The sequence below is a fragment of the Phyllostomus discolor genome, chromosome 9 (assembly GCF_004126475.2).
Source record: "Phyllostomus discolor isolate MPI-MPIP mPhyDis1 chromosome 9, mPhyDis1.pri.v3, whole genome shotgun sequence".
NCBI lineage: Eukaryota > Metazoa > Chordata > Mammalia > Chiroptera > Phyllostomidae > Phyllostomus > Phyllostomus discolor.
In genome coordinates this window covers 4,513,350-4,528,415 of record NC_040911.2, presented here as the reverse complement: position 1 = coordinate 4,528,415, position 15,066 = coordinate 4,513,350, and the positions used below count along the sequence as shown (strand labels likewise).

At 45.4% G+C, this 15,066-nt stretch overlaps 1 protein-coding gene across 1 annotated transcript in view; it reads left to right on the top strand.

The window, feature by feature from the left end:
* The window catches only part of DOK6 (docking protein 6), a 248,658-nt gene extending 237,056 nt beyond the window's left edge, over nt 1-11,602 (top strand). Inside the window, exons 8-9 of the mRNA XM_028524496.2 lie at nt 3,815-6,651; nt 6,876-11,602. Coding sequence (XP_028380297.1) covers nt 3,815-3,954 — 140 coding nt within the window. The 3' untranslated portion in view covers nt 3,955-6,651; nt 6,876-11,602. The remainder of the gene's footprint in view (nt 1-3,814; nt 6,652-6,875) is intronic.
* Nucleotides 11,603-15,066: the final 3,464 nt, after the last annotated feature.

Here is a 15,066-nt window from a genome sequence, read left to right as displayed (position 1 = left end):
TCCATTCGAGGGCCACGAGGCTCCTGGGGCCGGGAGTCTCCTCCACAGGCACGTCGGAGGCAGCCCTGGGAGGGCCCAGAGGTGAGCCTGCACCGAGTCTGGTTCAGCTGCAGTCACAGTGAATGGAGTAACCGCAAACACGGCTCACAGTGGAGAGGTTGACAAGGAGCCTTGGCATTTCTCAGCGTAACTAGCAGGTGATGGGTTGCCTCTAAGACACTCCCCAGACACTTCTGCCCCCGAGAAACCCCTGGCTCCGGATTCACTGCGGTGACAGCCCTTAGAGACCTCCGTGTCCACCCCAGTGGCCATCCATTTGTCCTCCGGTGTCAGGTCTGATCTGCCCTTTCCTTTTCCCCTTGTGGCCAGAGAGCCCTTGTTAACAAAGACGGAGACACTGTCTTCTCTGTGTCTACCCGGACCCCGTAGTTGTTAACGCCTTTACTCCAGGCTGCACCCTTCTTCATGAAGCAACTGCTTTATTTGTTATTTTCTGCTTTGTTTTTTAAATGTTGTGCTATTATTTAAAGAGACAGCACCTTCCCTCTCTCCCAGATTCCAACATGAATTCAGATCAAGTATTCTCACTGAGACCCTTTGCTCTCCCCAATGAATAACCGCAAGCTTTGAGCTTTGGGATCCTCCGATTTCCTCCAGAAACAAATGGCTTCCCCCGTTAGTTTATGTCGAGAGCACAGTGAGTGTTAGCAATTGTAGCAACGCAGAGTCCTGAGCAGCAGGGATCCCGCTCCCCTCCCCAGGGAGGGGAGGGTATCCGAAGGTGCTGTCCCCTGGTTCTTAGAGGTGTGACCCGGCCCGGGGCTCTGCTCTTGCATTCTGACTCTGTGACTTCCTACCGCCTGTGTGTTCCTTCTAGCTCATTACTTGTTCGGATCCTTTATGACGCAAGCAGAGACTTACCTTTATCGCTAGGGTGATTTCACCTTTCTTGGCCTGTGATCTGCATTTAAGTTTTTGGAACTGGGGGCATTTTTGTTACAATAACACAAATGTTTGAAACCTCACTCTGGCCATTATATTTTCTTCCTTATGGAACAGAACTCTATTTCTTGGCTTGGGGCTTATATACACATCAAGGGGAAGGGGCGGGGGTGGTAGGGGGCATCCTTTCAGAGTGCACTTCAGACCGTCAGCTAAGTACCCTGTGTGCGTTCCCCAGATCGCCATTGTCACCTGACTCGATGGCCAGAAAGTATTATTTTCCATTAAAACAAACATGAATGGACCATGAAGTAGAAACCCAAACTCAAAAGGCTTTTTAAACCACACAAATAGCTGCTGACAGGTGTGTTGCTTTTTAATTCCAGCCTCCCTCGGGTCCTTAGGGCACAAGTCACCTCATCCGCCCTGTAGGTGGGCTGAAGGGCAAGTTCAGGAAGCATTCGAACACAGCCTGTGTTTCATGAACAGGTCTGTTCCAGCAGGTTTTTAATGTAAGCCACAAAGTTTACTTCTGTTTCGTTTTGTTTCGCTTTCACCGACAGCGCTAAAGGCATCATTCAAACGAAGGTCGAGAAAATGTCTAATTAATTCTCGTCTCTGCCCTCACACCCCTCGTTGCCCCAGTCAGGGGGCGTCCGTCCGCCCTCACCTGCGCCATTCTCACGGAGGCGCGCTGTTCTCGTGACAAGCATTCAATGACATCACGTGCTCAGTGTCCCTAAAGGTGTGGCTGAGGTGAGGAACAGCCATAAGCTCATCTCCAGCTAGACTGCAGGTTGCTCGCAGAGGAAAGGAAGGGAGCAGCACTGGCCTTGCAGGGGACTAGCACTCGGGAGCGGTCACCGTGGTGCAGGACAGCACAGATGTTAAAGGGGAAGAAGGCCAAGAATACGCTCCTCACGGAGAGAAGGGGGGCCCCTAACATCTTCGGAGGGACTCACCCCCCCCCCAGGTGTCTTTCTAAGAATGTAATTGAATCCTCCAGACACCTGGAGAAAGGCATTCTCTCCGTGTCGGCAGACGGGGCAGGAACAGTGCTGGTGGAGAGGGAAGGAGCTCAAGGCCGTGGGTCTCAGAAGTCCCTGGCAGTGGCGGCGTTGGCACACACGTGGGGCGAGGTGCACGGGGACTTGGACGGGCCTGTGCGGTGCTGTAGCTGGGGCCCCCGAGCTCCGTCGGCGGCGCCCTGCTCTGAACCTGAGAAGCCACACTCAGCTGAGATTTTGGGGGAATTTAATGCACTATTACTGAAAGACCTCTGGGTCAAGTTGCAAAGCCTGTAAGGGATCCCCAAGGGCAGGCAGGGGCAGGAAGCCACCTTGAGGCCTGAGGAGGAAGGGAGCAGAAGGGTCTGGAAGCTCAGCCGGAAGGAGGCTGGGCCAAGGAACCACAGGAGCGGGCGGAGGGCTCGGGGGTGCCCGCGTCTCTCTTCTGCCCGATCTGCTCACGTTGAGTCTTTTTAAAAAATGTTTTCTTTATTGATGTGGGAGAGAGAGAGAAACATCAATTTGTTTTTCTTCTTATGTATGCATCCATTGGTTGATTCTTGCATGTTCCCTGACCAGGGATTGAACCCACAACCTTGGTGTATGGGGACCATGCTCCAAGCAACTGAGCTACCTAGCCAAGGCCTCGTATTGAGTCTTAACAAAAGAATCAGTCCAACAGTGAAGCTAAAAGGATATTTACCCAGAAAGCAAGGTTTTGCTCTCACAATATTTTCACCTTAAGGGGTTCTAGCAGTTTAATTAGCTTTTGATTACCCAATTCATTTGCATTTTCTCCCTGGATCCCAAGCCTCAGACGCTGCAAGGAAAACACACCTGACAATGAAATGGCTTTAAGTGCATGACCTTGGGAAGGACAGTGCCTCCTGAGGGCCCGGCCAGACGCTGGCCGCTTCTGTGTGACAGATTGTCTCCCCCGGAGGCCTCCCCACCAGGACCAGAAACAGCACAGATCGCGCTCAAGACGTTGCCTCCTTCGGGTGGAACGCCGTCTGAAGGGCAGAGCACACAGATCTGTTCCTTTCCTCTCCCGCTAAGCTCACCCATGAGCTAATTAGCATTCCCGACTCCGAAGGAGTATTCATCACCCCTGGTTAACCTGAAGGATGGGGAGCCGTTCAGCTGCAGCCTCGGAACACACACGTTCTCCCTCCGTTCCGAACATCCTGCCGAGCGCTTCAGTGATCGCTGTGGTTGTTGGTGTCTGAGCAGTTAGTTTCTCATTGTAGGGGTGCGTCTGAACTGGAAGAAGCATCAATAGAATCTTCTGAAAATATATCTTCTGTAGGATTTCCCTTTCAGGGAGCAATTTTAATAACTATAAAGGTTTATCATTTGGGCTAACTGTATCCTGAAATGGGTTCAGTTACTTACAAACCCACTAGGGTAAGCCAGGGCCTCAGACGCTCTTGCCGATAGCTTCCTCCCGATAATTCGTGGCTCCTGCCCCAGGTAAAGTGTCGTTCACCTACTCAGAAAGTTTTGAAGGAAGTGTGTAATGTGCTTTTATATGCCAAACACGACTATAAAAGAAGAGAAAGCAGCTTGCTGGCTCTCCATCAAAAACAAGTTTTATGTTTTTATTTTTTTGGAAAAGCTTGTCTGCTTCTGTTTGAAAAGTCGAAGGATGGTAGAAGTTTGAGATCCTTAGAAAATGCACCCTGCAGGCAACATGTGTAGCTCCTCAAGGAAGAAGGCGCCAAGTGTCTCCATTTTTGCCTCCTTACCTGGAGCCCCAGACGGAGGGAATGAGGCTCTGATGGGTTGGTTGGTTTTCCCAATGTATCCTCTTGTTTTGCTGAACCTGTTTCTTAGGGCAGTTCTCCTTCCTTCTCCCTCCCCAGGTCACGGGTTTGGTTCTTCGAAGATGTCACGTGCACAGACCTTCCCCAGCTACACCTCGGAGCAGAGCGAAGAGACTCAGCAGTCCTTGTCCCGGTCTAGCAGCTACGGATTCAGCTACAGCTCCAGCCTCATTCAATGACACGCAGAGAGCCGCTGCTGGCCAGAGAGACAGTCTGTCCCAGACCCGCTTGTGGGGGCCTTGTGCCCTCTGCCTCCTGGAAGACCGATCGCAGCCGAAGTTCAAATGGGTCGGGTCTAGCCCCATCCCCGGTGGAAGGTTCAAACCTGGAGTTCCGCTTCCTTGATGCTGTGGCTAAGTCCTTTATTTATTGAATTTCTTGGGGGCAGGGCACATCTGTGTTTTACGAAAATAGAATCCAAATCGTGTGGATAGTCATTTATATAAAAGTGTTTGGGTCTGAGAGCAGCAGAAGCCTGGGCCCCATGAGCGTTGCCCATACAGGTTGGTGTGGCACCTGGCAGGGAGCCCCGCGGCTCCGCCCCACCCCGTCTGATGACAGCACCAGTCCTTCGGCAGAAAGGGGACCCACCACGAGCTGTGTGGCCTGGAAGGTTTTGACAGGGACAAATCCAATCGGCCCTACAAAGGGCATTGTAACTCTCCATATAAATAACCCCAGTGACCACTAAGGGAACACGAAATTAGAACACACTAGTAAGCAGGGCCTTGTAGCTCTCCTTGTGCGTGTGTGTGCGTGTGTGTGTGCGCGTGCGCACATGTGTGCGTGTCTATAGGCCAGTGTAGGTACGGATATTGCTACACCCATCCATAGCTCATGAGCATTAGCAAATGCGCACTGAGGGTGACAGGTCGCACTCACTGAAATTGTCGAGAACTGTAATTTGGTGCATTCAATTTTAAGATTGTTATGCTGAACAGCTATTTTTAAAACCGTGCTGTAAAAAAAAAAGGCTTCTTATTAGCAAAAGTATTTATATAGTCGAGTCTGCTCCTCCGGGAAGTGTGAGGATGCGAGAAGGGGGAACACTGTGGAGACAAGAGAACCGGTCCAGCCGTCCTCCCTGTCACCTCCCGTGGTCCCTCTGGTGGGTGTTCTCTTGTTGCTCACCACGTGGCTTCTCCCCTAGGCCGCCCTTCTGAGCTATGTGGGCAAGACTAGGTGTGATCCCCAGCCGGCCACCATTTAATCTCACGAAAAAAGACTCTCACGGAAACACTGTCGAAGAAAGAGATAAAAATACCCTTACAAAGAACCGAGCGGTTTTGCAGTCGGGGGCACAACAGGCGCAGGGCTGGAGGGATTCAGAATCCCGCATGCGCTGTCCTCAGACTGCCACCCGGGACGTGCCGTGCACGGCGCAGCCAGAAGTCGCTGGGCTTTCGTTCCTTTTACTGGACACGGTGGGCTGGGACCGTGAGAAAATGGGTTACAGATCATTTTTTTTCATCCGCCACACTAGTAACAGATCTTTGAGGTTTAAAGGCAAGTGGTGATTTCCACATGAACTGAGGAAGTCTGGCGAATTCAGGTCACTGTAGATAGTTTTGCCCTCAATTTTGGGTTCGGTCAAGTAAACACGAAAACGATTCTGCCTGCTCCTCCAGTGCCACGGGCCTAAGTGGTCAGCACCCCAGACCCCCCCACCCCGCCCCCACCCCCAGTGTTTGAAACAGCAGTGAGCCCAGCCCCTGTAAGATGAAAACCTGGTTTCTTTTTCTTAATAGCAAAACATTTGAAGCTATCCAGGTTAGTTTTTTGAAAGGGCACCTGGTTTGCTGGTCTGTGATAACACTGTTTTCACCCCCACCCATAGCTCGAACGCAGACGGACAGCTCATTTCAGGGAATTCACACAGAATTCAATCACTCTGGGTCCCTCTCTGATAAATTTGCACTTAGAGCAACGACCTACGCGCTCCACGTCTCTCGGATAAGTATGAAAACCCCATCAAGATGCTAATCATAAGAGTTAATGTGGCTGTGGAAAATAATCACCCTAAGCGTTCAGGGATAAAAAGAAAATGGCTCGAACGCTCTGCACTGTGAATTGTGCTGACTGAGCTGGGAGCCAAGGGCTGGCTCCCGGCGACGGCAGAGCCTTCCCTGATGTCCCGGTGTCAGGGTTAGACACTCCGAGTTCCTTGAGTCGTGGCATTAACTCCTGAAATGCCCAGTGAGACCCCAGAGCGGCTCCCTACTGAGACCATCCGAGCACAGCTCCTAGTGGCCTGGGGCTCAGAGCCAGGCTCCCGCCCGTCACTCAGTCGAGCTGTTGCTTAGAGACCACGGGTTTCTACAAGGGACTGATGGGGAAAGGCACTCAGGGGTCCTGGTTCATGTCTCAGCTTTTACTTTCCTCAGCTTGACCGTGCCCAAAGCACAGACGGCGAGTCCAGGGTCGGGGAGATTCTGCGAACTGGCTGAGGCTGCTCTTGTGTCTGGCGGGTGGGAGGTACAACACCCGCAGGGAGTTCCCGGAGAACGCCGTTTTCTTGTGACCGTTGCCAGGGAGCACGCCTGAGAGGGCACCAGAGACCAGGCACGGCCTTGGGCCCGTCCCCTCTGAGAACCACGTTCATAAAAAGAGTCTGCGAGATAGATAGAATGTCCTTCCCATGTCTTTATCCAATCTCACCACAATGAGAATAATGCTATAACATATCTCCTGGGACATTTTTGGAGATTTATTCTAGCACACACCTCTAACTATACTTACAATTGTAGCTAAGTCAAAATTACTAAATGAACAGATAGGAAAATTTAGATTAACCTAATGTACTTGACATAAGGCAGTGCACGTTGTAATGAAAATGGCGAGCTGATAAATCTTCTACCAAAACCAAAGATGAAAAGGTAATGAACCAAGCCCTGGCTGGCGTAGCTCAGTGGATTGAGCTCGGGCTGGGAACCACAGTGTCCCAGGTTCGATTCCCAGCCAGGGTACATGCCTGGGTTGCAGGCCATAACCCCCAGCAACCGCACATTGAAGATTCTCTGTCTCTCTCTCTCTATCTCCCTCCCTTCCCTCGCTAAAAATAAATAAATAAATAAATAAAATCTTAAAAAAAAAAAAAAAGGTAATGAACCAGACTCCTGGGATGCCATGAAAGCAGTTTCACTAGAGCAACTAGGGTGGCCGTAGGCTTGTATCCGACTCCCTCAAGCTGGTAGGCTTTTGACTACAGACGCCTCCACACTCCGCAAGTCATTTTTCTCCCTCAAGAAATAGTATTGTATCTTTAAAATACATGTGACTTTTCCATTGTGAGGGAGTGACTCACTGTGAACCAAAGACATCTTTTGGCTCCTCTGAAAGTGACTCAGTTAGGGTCCCGTCCAGAGGGAGACAGGTGCATGAAGAGGGTCCCAATCTCCACGTCAGGCGGGGAGAGGACAGCGATGATGGAACCCAACCCGCGTCATCAGGGGTCCTCTCGGGGCAGAGCCGGCCTGGGTGGGGGGGGGGCATACACGCTCCACAGAAGGGTTACACGAGCAGATTTACTTCTTATGTCCCCAGTTTTTTCCTCGGATAATATGAATGGTACTTGTGACGTTATATTTCAAATGCATAAAAGTATAAAGTCACTTTAACCCAAATAGCTTACTGTTCTGATGAGGGCAGAAGGAGACACAACGTTCACTCATTCACTGAGCGACTGGGAGGCACCTGGAACTGGTCAATTGGTGCAGGTGCAAATATTTAGGAATCAATAGGTTCTGGCCACTAACACCATTTGAACGTAATGAAATAAAAAACATATTTACTTATATATCAGAGAAGATGCTGTTAGATAGGGGATGTGAAGGGAAGTGACACGTATATATTAAAAGCAAACCTCACTTCTTTCAACCAAGTACTAACTGGAATACTAGTCCTCGTCTCTTGTTGTACAGGTTTTCTCTGACTTCACTGGGTGATTACGTTTGAAAATCATCTATCACCTATAAAATGGTCAACCAGTTATACTTTCCACCACAGAAACAGTGAACTGATAAATAACTACACTATTAGCAGTTTCTACACATCCAGCGTATTGCATGTGCTATCTTTGTAGCAGATATTAAAACACATCATAAAAATTGATGTCTGCCCCTCATTCTTTGGCCAATATCTCAGAAAACATTGTAAAAAAAAAAAAGCATGAGTACACTGTTCCCTAGGCAATTTGAGCCACTTCCTAAAATTGACCATTAATGATACAGTGAAAACGAGCTAAGCAAATGATAGACATATTCTTATAAAAGCATTGTAGGCCAGTTTTAGTTATTACAACACAGTGCGATAAATGGGCAAGATACATTCAGTGAGGCTGAGCCTAAAGACCTTTAATACTTCATGTTAAAACAAATAATATGCTAAAAAGTGCTCAAAGTGAAGAGTATGCATTTTCTTCAATTCTATTAATATGTTATGTCTATTGATATCTTGCGATTTCAAATTACTATACTAATAATTACTTATACTTACAATCCACAAACTGTGGCCTTCTCAAATAGATAAAAGTTTGCCTACTAGTCATACTTGTACATTAATAATTACAGTAATAGGTAATGTGCTACACAAATGAATTTCTAGCCAGTGAATTTCTGGAGTGTGGTTTCCCATGGCAGGGGCCAAGGAGGACGGCACCAATTTAGATAAGATTATAAAGACTCCAATGAAATGTCCAGATTTACTTTCCTAACATTCTAACCTTGGTTCCACGTCCCAGACTTGGCCTTCTTTACGAGTTTCGGTGAGTGCTAAGTGTGCAAGACGACATCCATTGTATCAATTTTGAAGTTAGAGCACAAAGACAGCATGTGACCAACAAGTGTGCTTCCTTTAGTTGAGTGAAAATTATAGCTGAGGGAAAATTATTTAACACCAAAGAACGTGTAGGCAAATCCTGGTGGTCACGTGTCTCCTCAGTCACGTGAGGATCCTTTTTGGAGAGCCCACCTCGTGAGAGTTTCGACGTGAAGATACATTATCAGCGAGACGGGTGGGGGCTGAACGTGCCAGAAGAGACACACACTACTATGTATGCATTCCCCATAAACGTACTTGGAAGTTTAACCCGCCCCCTCCTCCCTGGAACTACCACCAGTCCTTACCTTCTTACTGGAGACTGTGCACCTTTGTTGATCATTTCTATCATTTATTTCACTAAGCGGGGTGTTAGGTAGTTGTTTATAGACTCCGGTGGAAGTATCGTGAGATTTGAGGCACATTTTCTAGCTAGGCGGAATGCTAGCTGGCTCTGGAAGCGGGCGTGTAGAGTAAAGGTCCCACTGTGTGTTCCGCTCGGGAGAAAACTGACCCCCATGCATGTTGTAATGTATTCAAAGGCAGGGATGGGGGGGGGGCGGGGCCAGCAGGCTCCAGGTGAATGGGGGGATGGGGCTAGCAGGCTTCGGGTCCGGGAATGTTTCCTTGGCTCCGTCGAGTCTCCCGGGGACAGGTAGTGGGAGCTGATACATGCCACATGGCCTGTAAGGTAACAGGCCCTTAGACTTGTGTTTTCCAAATTCTTCAGATGTTCCTAACCCCTTCTGGACTCATCGCCAACTGTATATCAATAGAGAGGCTTTATGGGGTGATTCATTATGCTTCCAGGTCATGAATGATTGGTATAAGTGTTACTATTTCCATCAATCAGTTCTTTGTTGGAAATTCAGACAACTGTTCTAAGATGATGGTCAAACTAAAAAAAAATAGGTGTCTATGTGTTGTATTCCTACTAATTTGTCATGCTGTAACTATGATTATTATTTTGGAGATTTTTATTACTCTGTAGCACTTCAGTTTAATTATTTACAGCATCTGTCACAGCTTTGTTAGGGAATGATAATATGAGGGCTATAGTTTTTTTCACACGGACTTCAAAAATCTTCCACTTTCAACTGAAATTTGGGGAGTAACTTTTTTTTTAACTTTATATCAAGTTTTCCCTTATATAATTACATAGGCAATTATTTCAATTAATTGAAGTTTAGATAAATTAGACAGAAGTTAAAGTTACTAAACAATATGAAAACCATATTTTATGTGTGATTTTCCTGTACTTTCCTTAGTTCAAAATTTTAATATCTTGTAAACATTTCAAGGAAGGGAAAAACCACACTTGTAACAGGAATGTGTCAACTTCCTCCTAATAATTCTGTTTAATACTTTTTTATTTTGCCTCACCTCCTGTGTCTGCTACCCTAATCTGTATTCCATATTCTGGGCTTATTTTATTAGCTGATACAATTAACGTTCTCAATCTGCTCTCTGCTTTGTGGATGATTTTAGACTTAAAAACAACATAAAATCAGCTCATTCTGTAGACACAGGATTGTGCCCCCAGTGAGTAGGGTGTCTACCCCGACCCCATAGCTGTGTTCATGTTGGAATTTGATTGTCGTTTTAATTCACCCAACTAACCCACAGTCTCGTAAGACTTACTTATTTTCAGGAGTCTAAAATTTAAAAACCCAAATTTAGAAAAAAGAAGATTAAGATAACGATTTAATTTACTTTTTAAAGTCACTGCGGGTTTTCTCTCAAAGAAAACATTCTGGAAGGGGTTTTTATGGTTTTTCAATATCATTAACTACTGGACAGAGAGGTTGAAAATCAGGGAAGAATGAAAAATAAAATGATAGTAGTATCTTGATATTCAGTATAAATCAGAAATTAACATGATGTATATAAAAATGATAGTATCTTCATATCCAACATCAACCAGAAATTGACATAAGTCAATATGAAATCATTTGATTAATAAAATTCAGATTTCCATGTCTATCGCGCAATTCAAGAAACAATGCTTATCCCTATCAAAAAATACATGTGTCCGTGGGTGGAGTGCAGAAAGAGACTTCACATTTTTGTGAAGGCTTGAATTAGAAAAGAGAGATTCTTTGCAGTTCTAAGACTGGGTTACTTCGGAGATAGCCCTCAGTCTACTGCAGCCATCGGTCCCCTCCCTGACGACAGATGACCGGTAAGAGCCAGCCCCGTCTGGGCTGCAGGCAACGGAGGCCTCCCTGAGCACCCTTGTCACATCAGCCCTCACACACACACACACACACACACACACACACTTTTGACTTTGACCTCCTCGGGATGTCCCCCTGGAGTAATCTTTTTCTCGGGTCCACACAGAAATCTCCCATCTTGAAATATCCTTGTCCCTATGAATCTTCAAAAGGTATTAAATTATGTGTGTTATGTGTTTGCTTTCTGTCAATTCTTTTTTTTAATTTATATATACTTTGTGAAGTCTTATACTATATATTCTATAGGGCTTATCATTTGTCATTGATTAAATAGAATGCTTATGATCATTTTGATAAAATAGCTTTGGACCCTACATCCCTGTTAAGAAGTAAAATGCCTGTTATAAATGTATTTCTTCTGGAAAATATATCATTTGATACACTTTATTTTTAATCATGATCTATTCCAGGTAATAGTTTGGGGACATTTGTACTTAAATATTAGCTGAGCTACCTTTTGGAATGGAATGAAAAGGAATACTATCCCTGGAAATTAAATGTAAATATCTGGCAGAACAGAACATATTATAGTAATGAGGCAATAATAAAATTAGGAAATTAAATTATTTTTAAATCTGTCTATGTGATTTTTCCCCTTGGTAAAAAATGTATAAAATACATAGTTCAAAAATTACCTTCTAAATTGATAGTTTCTATATCACAATCCTCAATACATAAACTATTGTTAATAATGTCTTACTTATAGTTATAAGAAATTTGCAGTTGAGATTGCTACCAAGAGGATCATTTATAGTTGTGCAATATTAAAATCTCCTCCATCACAGAAAAAAGGTAAAGCACTTCAAAAATACCACTTTGCACCACAACTTTGCATGATTGAGATTTGAACATCTAAATGGCTGGTTTTTACCCAGGAGTTATTGAATATTGTTAGCATTGTAATATTATCTTTCATTTTTGTTATCATGTGAACTGTAACTATGTAATTAAACAGAATTCTGACAATCATATTCTTCGAACCTTTAAAATGTCACTTATTCCTTTATTTATTGGCTTGCAATTTTCAAAATAAAGCAAAAGAAGCCCTTTATTAAATGTAAGATTACTGAGATTTCATTACATATTTCCAGTGTTTTCCTAACCCTATGCTGTAATAGGATATAATTTTTACTAGGTTGACTCAGGTTTGGTGGCATCATAAAATATTAAAATTGGAAATGACATTGATGACCAACACTTCTGTTTTCTAGTGAAGTGGCATGAAGTAGCATCCAGAAAATTTTTTAAGTGGTTTTCACCACAGCACACACAACTAGGACACAGTTTTTTCTCCAGCGTATGCTCACCGGCCAGTAGCAAAGGAAAGGATTGAAAATGAACATTTGGTAGACACACATCTAACATCAAAAGTGGAAAGCATGCAGGCATGACCACGCCAGCTACCACTGTCTTCCTTGTTATTTGCCATCTGTGAGAGAGTGGCCTCTGTCCCTTGGATTTGGATCCATCTGGAAACACCCTTACCAACTCCATTTCTCACACTTAATCTTTAACTATTAGCTGGGATTTTATTTTCCTGGTTCAATAGGTTCATTTGTTAGTAATGCTTTTCCTGCCAGACAACTACGCCTTCAAAGAGAGTGTGCGGCTTCCGTAACATCAGAGGAATCACAGTGCACGAGAGAGAGCTGACATCAAAGAGGTCGTTAGTGTCACAAGGCACAGCCCAACAGCAGTTCTCCCTTATTTTTACAATGGACAAACACAGAAAAACAAAACCAAATAATCTCCCCAAGTGGCAGAACTGCTATCCTGATGTCCAAGCTGGTCAAGAAATACATTAGACAAACGTACCAAATTTTGATGTTGATGTGATGAATTAATAAAATAAATGTTTGATGTGGATAAAATAGCTAGACATTCAGGGAAGTATGAATTATCCTAATATCAGGGTGTTTCAGGAGAATCAAGCAGCTCATTTATATGATCTCAAAGGCCGGTTAATCACTAAACTCTTACCGAGTGCCGACTACCTACAAACCCTGAATGAAGAACGTGCAGTATCTGCCAGCACCTGGCTTTTACTGCCTGTGAATTCCTTCTGCGATGCTTCAGGGCTGGGGGCAGTGTGGACAGCTTTCTCTTGGAGAAGGTCTGCAGGTGGCTGGAGGGAGGGGGTAGGGGAAGGCAAGAGAGACCACCCTCCCCCACCTCCCAAGTCCTCTTCCCAAAGCTATTCCTGAATTCCTTCCCTCCTCCTGCTCCTTTCTAGTTAGAGCCTCCTCTTTCTAATCACAAGAAGTCATTATAGTCTTGCATAACTCTAAAATTACCTCTTGCTATTTGAATTGTATAAATTGTTAAAGCGTTTTCCTGAAGTTCTCAATTCTCTCTTGACACAAACCAGCATATGTAAGAAAAATCTTCCCTTATCACTCCCCATGTATGTGTGAACCACAAAGCTCAGCTCCCCGAATCTTGAACTCTTCTGGGCATTTGCACACCTTTGTTAGAGAGCAGCCGAAATATAAACACCATGTTGGTTCACAGTCTGGCGCTCACTCTGCTGAGCCACACCAGCCATAGCTCACTATTTTAAAATTCAATTTAAGAAGCAGGAAGTGAGGAGCTGAGGTTGCAAAAATGAGTAAGATCTGGACCCTCTGTTCGGGCTCCCTGGGTAGGGAAGCACGCACGGTGAGTCAGGAGGCGGGTATGTCCTCCCCGTGTGGTTTAGCCAACGCCCCCTGGCTACTTCCTTGTTCCCGAAAGAAACTCAGGAACAAGAAAGAAAATTACCTTCTTGTTCCCATATCAATTACAAACATGTTTTAAGGACTTCCTGCCAAGATGGAGACAGAGATAGCTATACCATGCCTCCTTGCACAACCAAAAGAAGGACAACAACAAATTTTAAAAAACAAAACAACCAGAACTGCCAGAAAACCGAACTGTATGGAAGTCTGACAACCAAGGAGTTCAAGAAGAAATGCTCACCCAGACCAGCAGGAGGGGTAGAGACGGGCAGGTGGGTGCAGAGGACGTGCAGTGAGGTGGCTGCTGGTGGAGCAGGTGGCCCGTGCAGATAAACCAGGAGGAACAGCTGGGGAACAAGACAGACAGCACAACCCAGGACTCCAGGTGGGAAAATAAGCCCTCAAACCTTTTAATGAAAACACCTGTGGGGGTTGAGGTGGCAGGAGAAACTCCCAGCCTCACAGGAGTTTGTTGGAGAGACCCACAGGGTCCTAAAATGTACACAAGCCCACCCACCCAGGAATGAGCACCAGAAGGGCCCAATTTGCTTGTGGGGAGCAGGGGAAATGACTGAAAGCCTGCGGAGAGCCCAGCAAGCAGCATTGTTCCCTCTGGGACCCCTCCTCCATGTACAGAATCACAACACAGTCACGTGGGTTGCCCCACCCTGGTGAACACCTGAGGCTCTGCCCCTTACTATGTAACAGGTGTGCTGAGATAAAGAAAGGTAGCCCAAATGAAAGAACAGATCAAAGCTCCAGAAAGAATACAACTAAGCGAGGAAGAGATAGCCAACCTATCAGATGCACAGTTCAAAACACTGGTAATCAGGACACTCACAGAAATGGTCGAGTATGGATGCAAAATAGAGGAAAAAGCTAAGGCTATGAGAAGTGAAATAAAGGAAAGTGTACAGGGAACCAACAGTGATGGGAAGGAAACAGGAACTCAAATCAATGGTTTGGAGCAGAAGGAAGAAATACACATTCAACCACAAGAGAATGAAGAAACAAGAATTCAAAATAATAAAGAGAGGCTTAAGGACCTCTGGGACAACTTTAAATGTTCCAACATCTGAATCATAGTAGGGTGCCACAGGAGAAGAGAAAGAGCAACAAATTGAAAACTTATTTGGAAAAATAATAAAGGAGAACTTCCCCAATCTGTCAAAGGAAATCGACTTCTAAGAAATCCAGAAAGCTCAGTGTCCCAAAGAATTTGGACCCAAGGAAGCACACACCAAAGCACATATTAATTATATTACCCAAGATCAAAGATAAGGATAGAATCTTAAAAGCAGCAAGAGAAAAGGAGAGAATTGGCTACAAAGGAGTTTCCATAAGACTATCAGCTGATTTTTTAAAAGAAACCTTACAGGACCCTGGCTGGTGTAGCTCAGTGGATTGAGCACCAAAGAGTTGCTGGTTTGATTCCCAGTCAGAGCACATGCCTGGGCTGTGGGCCAGGTCCCCAGTGGGGGCCATGGGAGAGGCAACCACACATTGATGTTTCTCTCCCTCT